This window comes from Poeciliopsis prolifica, unplaced genomic scaffold (genome assembly GCF_027474105.1).
Source record: "Poeciliopsis prolifica strain line A6 unplaced genomic scaffold, Auburn_PproV2 SCAFFOLD094, whole genome shotgun sequence".
In the NCBI taxonomy this organism is placed as follows: Eukaryota; Metazoa; Chordata; class Actinopteri; order Cyprinodontiformes; family Poeciliidae; genus Poeciliopsis; species Poeciliopsis prolifica.
In genome coordinates this window covers 480,001-489,655 of record NW_026562469.1, presented here as the reverse complement: position 1 = coordinate 489,655, position 9,655 = coordinate 480,001, and the positions used below count along the sequence as shown (strand labels likewise).

The following is a 9,655-nucleotide window of genomic DNA, read 5'->3' as shown; positions in this document are numbered from 1 at the left end:
CCTGAGGTGATCCAGATGTTCCTCAGAACCAGCAGAATAAAGTTCTGATCAGTCCGGTTCTGGCAGAACCTGGTCTGGCAGAGATGTGTGTGTGTGTGTGTGTGTGGTGTGTGTGTGTGTGTGTGTGTGTGTGTGTGTGTGTGTGTGAGAAACACAATAAACCCCTCAGGTACATCTGCTCCCCTCCTCCCCGAGGGGAGCGGGGCGGCTCCTGATTGGTGGAGGCGCAGGCGGCGCGGGCGGCGCGGTGTCATCCTGTGGTCTTAAAGCGGAGTGTTGTTGTGAGAGGAGACTGGATCAGAACCACACAGTGGATGTTCGGCTTTACGCGCAGCGCAGCGTGGATTTGTTTCGCCCCCCGTCCGAACTGAACATGCCCAGAGGCTTCCTGGTGAAGCGCAGCCGGAAGCCCGGCCCGGCGTCCTACCGGGTCCTGTCCCGGGAGGAGGACGCGCGAGGAGCCGCCGCCGATGCGCCGCCACCGCAGCAATTCTCCATGCCGAGCCGCGCGCACACCTGCAGGGCGGCGGCCGCTGCCCCGGAACCGGACCCTACCGGCAAGCAGGTACAGTTCGGAAACCCGGAGACGGTGTACCGGGTTCTCTACAGCCCGACCCGGCCCGTCAGCCGGGACATTAAGGGCTCCCCGGAGCGGCGCTGCAGCCTCGGATCCCCGGCCTCAGCGGAGTCCTTCCCCGCACTGGAGCACCTGTTCGGCCCGGCGGATCTGAAGGCCAGCGTGGCGGCCGCCGGGGCGCTCCTCGCCGCGGGCGCCAAGCAGCCGACGGGCGATGCAGAGCGCCGGGGCAAAGCTGCCAGCTCCAAGAGCACCAAAGCCTTCCGGAAGCTGCATTTTGAGGATGACGTCACCACGTCCCCGGTCCTGGGGCTCAAGATCAAAGAGGCTCCAGTGGAGCTGAGGCCGGCGGCGGGAGAGCGCCACCCGCCGGGGGGGCTGGTGTGCCAGCTGTGCCGGGAAGCCTACCCGGACCCGTTCTCCCTAGCGGAGCACCGCTGCTCCAGGATCGTCCGGGTCGAGTACCGCTGCCTGGACTGCGACAAGGTGTTCAGCTGCCCGGCCAACCTGGCCTCCCACCGCCGCTGGCACAAACCCAAGCCGCCCGGCGAGCCGCACGGCGAGCCGCCCGCGCCCCCCAAAGACAGCAGCGACCGAGACTCCTCCAGTCCCGAACCCTCCGAGTCCGGTTCCGAGGACGGGCTGTACGACTGCCCGCGGTGCGGGAAGCGCTTCAAGCGCCAAGCGTACCTGCGGAAGCACCTGGCGGGTCACCGCGCAGAGCTGCGTCCGCTCGACCTGAGCGCGTCTCCCAGCCACGCGTGTCCGGTGTGCGGGGAGCGCTTCAGCAGCAGCGGGGGCAGAGAGCGCCACCTGCGGCTGCTGCACTCGGCCCAGGTGTTCCCCTGCCAGCACTGCCCCGCCCTGCTGCACAGCTCGCCGGGACTCACCCGACACGTCAACAAGTGTCACCCGTCCGAGAGCCGCCAGGCGATCCTGCTGCAGGTGCCGCTGCGCCCTGCCTGCTGAGCTCCGGTCCGGTCCGGTCCGGTCCGGTCACTGAGAAGCTGTAATAGATCCGTGGATCATAGAGTAGCCGCGCTGCCTGCTGGGAAACCGCCTTAAATCTTATTGTTATTTATTAATGATATCAATTATTAATATTATTAAGTTATTGCTGTGACGTTCAAGTGTCTTTTAAACAATTTGTGATTTTCTGACCCGCCTCTGCGTCATCATCATCATCATGGATTGATCTCTTGTTCTGGATGTTTTTCATTTTTGCTAAATGTCCAAAAACAATAAAACCAAACTGAGATTTTCTGCTTTCTGTTGGATTTTTCTGCAACCAAATAATCAGGTTATTAATAATTAGTTACGTTATTATCATCTGAGCTTGAAGGCATCTTCAATCTTCAATTTCTTTATTTTTTTTAGCTGTTTTAAAATTAAATGTATTTTCAAGATGATTCTGTATTACATATATTCTCATCCTTATTTCTGCTGCAGGATTTACAGTCATTCAATAAATTAGAATATTATTGAAACTTTATTACAAAATGAAACATAATGAAGATGAATTACACATTTTTATTTCCCAGCCTTTATTTCTCTTACTTTTGCTGAAAACTCCACATTTCGATTGATTGGATATTGATTATATGACACAGCTCAGGTTATTCTCAAAAGGTATTTTAATCAGACAAATGTGACTCATCAGAAACATATTATAATTTATGACTAAACTCATTTGCTTCAGTAACAATTATGCAGATGGAAAATAGTTTTTAGGTGCATTTTCAACAGAAACCTAAAAATTAATATAAAACCAAACTTATTTTAAATTTATTATCATTTTTATGTCAAAGGAACATTTCAGAATAATAAAAAACCCATTGTAATCATAAAAGTATATATTTCAAATAAACCTTTAGCTTCCAATAATACATTTAATGATATAAATGAGAAAAATCTTTTCATAAGTTTATCATTCATGTTTTTGGATGAAATCATGAAGCAAAAGACGCCAAAAAGATGAATTATTTCCATTTTCTGATCAGAAAATCAGCAGCTATCAATTATTATTTGAATAAAAATAAAAACAGAAACAATGAAAATGTTTCAGTGGAAACAACTCAGAGCTCCTCTCTCATCTATGAGGTCAGAGGTCAACCTGTCATCCGTGTTTCACTCAGATTATTCCATTCCTGCAGTCGATGATGGAAAACATGAACAGGTGACCTTTTCCTGCAGGTGACCTTTCGTCCAGCACTGGAAGCTGATTGGTCAGAACCCACCTGTCAACAGGTATGGATCTGATTGGCCGAAGAAGAAAACAGCAGCTGATCGATGCTGCCAGTTATTTCCTGCCTCATCAATACCTCATTTCCTGTCAGAGCGTCAGCTGACCTCGCGACCCGAACTCTAGATTTAGAAGAACATGAAAACTACAGAATATGTTAAAACTGATCTGCACTGCAGTTCAAATACAAGCTGAGAGAGAAAATCCTTCCTGAAGGTGAAAACATATCACAGATTTCAAAAGAAAATATAAACGGGATGATAATATAGGAAATAGCGCCCCCTTCACTTCTGGAGTGCAACAGTCCCATTTCCAAAAGAGGTCTGATTGACAGCGGTATGTCCCGCCCCTTCCTGTTAGCTGCGTTCATTTCCGGTTCCTCCGTAAGGGGGCGAAATCTTTGCTCAATTTCTGACTGTGAAGTTACACAGTCAGAAATTAGAAATGATATCTTTACCTCATGTATTTATAAATGTCACAGTTTCAAGCTAAATGTTTATCTTCAGTTTATCGTTAGCATTATCAAGCCAAAACCGAAAATATTTAGTTTATTAACTAAACATTCAACTCGTAAGCTAAATATTCAGCTTCATGTTTCTGCTTCTGGTGGTGAACTTATGAGTTCTGGAGCGGTTCTGGTGTCAGAGTCGTGTTCTGGTTCTGTTGGTGTTGATTATCTAATGAATGAATCTTTTTGCTGACCATCATTTACTGAAAAAACTAATCAGTTGATCTAGTGAGACAACTGATAAAAAGGAACCAAGTTAAGTTTGAGTAACTTTGTTAAGTCATTAACATTAATAAACATGAATAAAGTAAATTTGATGAATTTCATCCAATTTCTGGTGACCAATTATACCAATTTATTTAAGTTGGAGCTCCAATCAGTTTTACAGTGTTACATTTTTGCAGTTGTTGATTTGTTGAAATGTAACATTTTAAAAATTTTAGTCCGACTAATTGAGGCATCTTTGCTGCAGCAGGTTTGTAATTCCTTGACTCTCTGAAAACAGAGATTTTGGGAGCGCCGGGCGGAGCTAGCGTGTTGGAGTTAACTTGTTGAGTTAGCTTGTTGGAGTTAGCCTGTTGGAGTTAGCTTGTTCTGGAGTTAGCCGTTGTAGTTAGCCTGTAGTTTAGTTGTTGAGAGCTTGTTAGCTTGAGTTAGCCTGTTGAGTTAGTTTTGGAGCCTGTTGGAGTTAGCTGTTGAGTTAGCTTGTGTAGTTAGCCTGTTGGAGTTAGCTTGTTGGAGTTAGCTTGTTGAGTTAGCCTGTTGGAGTTAGCTGTTGGAGTTAACTTGTTGGAGTTAGCTTGTTTTAGTTAGCCTGTTGGAGTTAGGTTGTTGGAGTTAGCTTGTTGGAGTTAGCCTGTTGGAGTTAGCTTGTTGGAGTTAGCCTGTTGGAGTTAGCTTGTTGGAGTTAGCCTGTTGGAGTTAGCTTGTTGGAGTTAGCTTGTTGTAGTTAGCCTGTTGGAGTTAGCTTGTTGGAGTTAGCCTGTTGAAGTTAACTTGTTGGAGTTAGCTTGTTGGAGTTAGCCTGTTGGAGTTAGCTTGTTGGAGTTAGCTTGTTGTAGTTAGCCTGTTGGAGTTAGCCTGTTGGAGTTAGCCTGTTGGAGTTAGCTTGTTGTAGTTAGCCTGTTGGAGTTAGCCTGTTGGAGTTAGCTTGTTGGAGTTAGCCTGTTGGAGTTAGCCTGTTGGAGTTAACTTGTTGGAGTTAGCTTGTTTTAGTTAGCCTGTTGGAGTTAGGTTGTTGGAGTTAGCTTGTTGGAGTTAGCCTGTTGGAGTTAGATTGTTGGAGTTAGCCTGTTGGAGTTAGCTTGTTGGAGTTAGCTTGTTGGAGTTAGCCTGTTGGAGTTAGCTTGTTGGAGTTAGCCTGTTGAAGTTAACTTGTTGGAGTTAGCTTGTTGGAGTTAGCCTGTTGGAGTTAGCTTGTTGGAGTTAGCTTGTTGTAGTTAGCCTGTTGGAGTTAGCGTGTTGGAGTTAGCCTGTTGGAGTTAGCCTGTTGGAGTTAGCTTGTTGTAGTTAGCCTGTTGGAGTTAGCTTGTTGGAGTTAGCTTGTTGTAGTTAGCCTGTTGGAGTTAGCATGTTGGAGTTAACTTGTTGGAGTTAGCTTGTTTTAGTTAGCCTGTTGGAGTTAGCTTGTTAAAGTTAGCTTGTTGGAGTTAGCCTGTTGGAGTTAGCTTGTTGGAGTTAGCCTGTTGGAGTTAACTTGTTGGAGTTAGCTTGTTGGAGTTAGCCTGTTGGAGTTAGCTTGTTGGAGTTAGCTTGTTGTAGTTAGGCTGTTGGAGTTAGCTTGTCTTAGTTAGCCTGTTGGAGTTAGCTTGTTGGAGTTAGCTTGTTGTAGTTAGCTTGTTGTAGTTAGGCTGTTGGAGTTAGCCTGTTGGAGTTAACTTGTTGGAGTTAGCTTGTTGTAGTTAGCCTGTTGGAGTTAGCTTGTTGTAGTTAGCCTGTTGGAGTTAGCTTGTTGGAGTTAGCTTGTTGGAGTTAGCCTGTTGGAGTTAGCTTGTTGTAGTTAGCCTGGTGGAGTTAGCTTGTTGGAGTTAGCCTGTTGTAGTTAGCCTGTTGGAGTTAGCCTGTTGGAGTTAACTTGTTGGAGTTAGCTTGTTGGAGTTAACTTGTTGGAGTAAGCTTGTTGGAGTTAGCCTGTTGGAGTTAACTTGTTGGAGTTAGCTTGTTGGAGTTAGCTTGTTGGAGTAAGCTTGTTGGAGTTAGCCTGTTGTAGTTAGCTTGTTGGAGTTAGCTTCTTGTAGTTAGCTTGTTGGAGTTAGCTTGTTGGAGTTAGCTTGTTGGAGTTAGCCTGTTGTAGTTAGCCTGTTGGAGTTAGCCTGTTGGAGTTAACTTGTTGGAGTTAGCTTGTTGGAGTTAACTTGTTGGAGTAAGCTTGTTGGAGTTAGCCTGTTGGAGTTAACTTGTTGGAGTTAGCTTGTTGGAGTTAGCTTGTTGGAGTAAGCTTGTTGGAGTTAGCCTCTTGTAGTTAGATTGTTGGAGTTAGCTTCTTGTAGTTAGCTTGTTGGAGTTAGCTTGTTGGAGTTAGCCTGTTGGAGTTAGCCTGTTGGAGTTAGCTTGTTGGAGTTAGCTTGTTGGAGTTAGCCTGTTGGAGTTAGCTTGTTGTAGTTAGCCTGTTGGAGTTAGCCTGTTGGAGTTAACTTGTTGAAGTTAGCTTGTTGTAGTTAGCCTGTTGGAGTTAGCTTGTTGTAGTTAGCCTGTTGGAGTTAGCTTGTTGGAGTTAACTTGTTGGAGTTAGCTTGTTGTAGTTAGCCTGTTGGAGTTAGCTTGTTGTAGTTAGCCTGTTGGAGTTAGCTTGTTGGAGTAAGCTTGTTGGAGTTAGCCTGTTGGAGTTAGCTTGTTGGAGTTAGCTTGTTGTAGTTAGCCTGTTGGAGTTAGCATGTTGGAGTTAGCCTGTTGGAGTTAGCTTGTTGTAGTTAGCTTGTTGGAGTTAGCTTGTTGGGGTTAGCCTGTTGGAGTTAACTTGTTGGAGTTAGCCTGTTGAAGTTAACTTGTTGGAGTTAGCTTGTTGGAGTTAGCCTATTGGAGTTAGCTTGTTGGAGTTAGCCTGTTGGAGTTAGCTTGTTGTAGTTAGCCTGTTGGAGTTAGCTTGTTGGAGTTAGCCTGTTGGAGTTAACTTGTTGGAGTTAGCCTGTTGGAGTTAGCTTGTTGGAGTTAGCCTGTTGGAGTTAGCTTGTTGGAGTTAGCCTGTTGGAGTTAACCTGTTGGAGTTAGCTTGTTGGAGTTAACCTGTTGGAGTTAGCCTGTTGGAGTTGGCTTGTTGGAGTTAGCCTGTTGGAGTTAGCTTGTTGAAGTTAGCCTGTTGGAGTTAACCTGTTGGAGTTAGCTTGTTGGAGTTAGCCTGTTGGAGTTAGCTTGTTGGAGTTAGCCTGTTGGAGTTAACTTGTTGGAGTTAGCCTGTTGGAGTTAGCTTGTTGGTGTTAGCCTCAGCAGCTAAGTCTGACACGCTTGTCCTCTTTTCTAAAAGACAAGTCTTTGTGTCCTTTTCAAAGTTCATTTGAAGAATAAACCCTACATTGACCGTACCGGATACTTTGTAGAACTTTTTTTTCTCTGACCTGCAGGTTGAATCATTTTGCACAGCATCTTATTTTTTCAAAACCTTGTGCCTTTCCAGAACTTTCCCAGTCTGACTTGATACTTTCTCGAACTGAAACCTTCGTTTTGTCTCTGACCAGATCTTCTCTTTCACTTCCAGGCTGCCAGGCAGCATCTGGTGAAGCGGACCGATCTGACTGACAGCAGATCTGCTGCTAATGAAAAGCCTGCAGAGGTGGGGGGTGGTTGCCAGGGACGACGGCGGCTCCTGGGGCCCCCCGCTGACAGCAGCAGCTTGTGGGGCCGAGCGGCCGTCTGCTGCTCCGTGGTGAGCTGGCACCCGCCGACACAGCAGCCTGAGGCGAACCCCCGGGGGGTCCGGTTCTGGTTCTGGTACCTGACAGTAGCATGGCTAGCTTGGAGCTAGCTTGAAAGCAGCCTATAGAGTTCAGCAGTATTATTTTGTTTTGGAGCAGGCACGTATAGAGGGGGGGCTATGGGGGGTTTGAGCCCCTGTCCCTTTTATCCTTGATGCGCCTTTTTCAGTTTTGTTTTTTTTTTTTTCAAATTTTTTTTTCCAATTTTTCATTATTATTATTATTATTATTATTATTATTATTATATTATTATTATTATTATTATTGTTTTTTTAAATCTGTGCATCAGGAGGCCTGCTTGAGCCCCTCAGCATAATATTTATCTAAATATAATAATTTAGCAAAATAAACTAGTCTGGCCGTCAGTCTGATAAAGACTCAGTTTCTGCCTCCATGTTGATCAGTCACTGATCCATGGTGAGCAGAGGGATCCGATCTCAGCCTCTGATATCAAATTCTGGGAAAGAATATTTTTTCATACCCTGGTTTGTAAATGAAAACGTTGGTCTGATGTTGACGTTAGAAAAACTGTTTCTATTTATATTTCATAATTGAAACCCGCCTCGACCTGAAACACAGAAAAGCTTCAGCTGCAGAGAAATGCTGACTTTAATCATTCTGCTAAAAGCCCGGTTCTACAAGCAGACTGGGTCAGAACCACCGACAGATAGAAACAATGTCTGACTGACATCAGACATCCTTATATGAGACGCAGTACCAACTGTCACCACGAGTCACGATGCAGCTCAAAGCCCCGGTACCACCCGGTACCACCCGGTACCACCTGGTACCACTCGGTACCACCCAGTATCCCCCAGTACTTCTCGGTACCACCCGGTACCACTCGGTATCCCCCGGTACCTCTCGGTACCACCCGGTACCACCTGGTACCACTCGGTATCCCCCGGTACCTCTCGGTACCACCCAGTACCACTCGGTACCACCTGCTGACCTTTGGTTCTGCTTCTCCTTAATGTTTCCACCAGGTGGGTTAAAACCGCTGCTGAGTGGATCTGGTTCTGGAGGTTCTGAGTGGATCTGGTTCTGGAGGTTCTGAGTGGATCTGGTTCTGGAGGTTCTGAGTGGATCTGGTTCTGAAGGGTCTGAGTGGATCTGGTTCTGGAGGTTCTGAGTGGATCTGGTTCTGAAGGGTCTGAGTGGATCTGGTTCTGGATGGTCTGAGTGGATCTGGTTCTGGAGGTTCACGACTGTCAATACAAGTTACTGCAGAACCTCAAGTGTTAAAGGAAGATTGGGTCCAATTGGAGCATTTAGAGTTCATGAATAAACATCAGAGAAAATATGAATATTGATGAGGTGAATTTGTGGTTTATTGGCCCAGTTTATAATCAATCACTAATGATTCATTGTTTGCTATGATGTATTTGTGAACAAAGCCAGTCTCTAAACGGTTTGGAGGTAAATAATAATTAGTTGTCACCTAGTATTTAACAAGCCACTTAGTTTTTAAACCTTTAGTTCTGTTTCAGTTTGAGCTTTAAACTAAATATAGCGTTAGCTCAGTGACATTTATAATAATCACATCATAAAATGTGATTTGAAATGATTTTCCTCTGTGATTCTCTGAATGAACCAGATTATTGCTCATGTTTTCTCAGATCTGGACCCGGATGTCCTTCTGCTGTCTGAGCTGAACAACGAGCCGCAGTGATGGCAACGCCACTGGGTCCCCGGGGACAGCTGGAGTCAGGGTGTGGCTGTTTGCAGAGCAGAGGCAATAAAGGTCAGGGGGGAAAGGTCATCTGAAGATTTCAACGTGGCTGATTAACATCTTGATTCCCAGACCATTACTGCGATGGCAGACCGTGACGAGAGGCCTGGCCTCAAACTGGACCTCCATCTGAGGCGCAGGGGGCGGGGCTTCTGCCTCCTCTGGGAACAGTTCAAACCCAGCAGGGTGCCGCAGGAAGCTGCTGCTCTCTGCTCTCATCAGCCGGACTGACCCTCCTGAGCTCAGCAGGGTATATCACCTACTAGCATGTGGAGGATCCATTAGCAGCTAACATTTCCCATTAGCTTAGCATCATAATTAGCTAACCTCAGAACATCTCCACCACTAAACAGTTTATGTTTTACTGGTGTAGCTAGAACCAGTTAGCTGTACCAGTAGTGCTAAATGGTTAGCTTAAAAATAGAAATATTTAGCTTGCTAATTACATATTAAGCTAATGAGACATTTAGTTTGAATCCAGGACATTTAAAAACAAATGAAAAAATATGACATTAAATGCTACCTGCTCTAGACGGATGAAGATGAGGATGAGGGGGATGAAGATGAGGATGAGGAGAGGCTCCGTTTCTAAGAGACCGAAATAATCTGAATTTTATCTCCACTCTGAAGTTTTGTCCTGAACAGAGGAAAACTGAGCTTAGAGAGACTCTCATCCTGGCCGGTAGAG

At 45.8% G+C, this 9,655-nt stretch overlaps 1 protein-coding gene across 1 annotated transcript; it reads left to right on the top strand.

Moving 5' to 3' along the window:
- Positions 1-302: 302 nt before the first annotated feature.
- On the top strand, positions 303-1,610 carry LOC129353687 (insulinoma-associated protein 1a-like). Its single transcript, XM_055023052.1, has one exon. The coding sequence runs from the start codon at positions 374-376 to the stop codon at positions 1,544-1,546; it is 1,173 nt and encodes a 390-aa protein (XP_054879027.1). The 5' UTR covers positions 303-373; the 3' UTR covers positions 1,547-1,610.
- Positions 1,611-9,655: the final 8,045 nt, after the last annotated feature.

Excerpts from the sequence above, each read along its gene's own strand:
- LOC129353687 (XM_055023052.1), top strand. The coding sequence starts at position 374 with ATGCCCAGAGGCTTCCTGGTGAAGCGCAGCCGGAAGCCCGGCCCGGCG.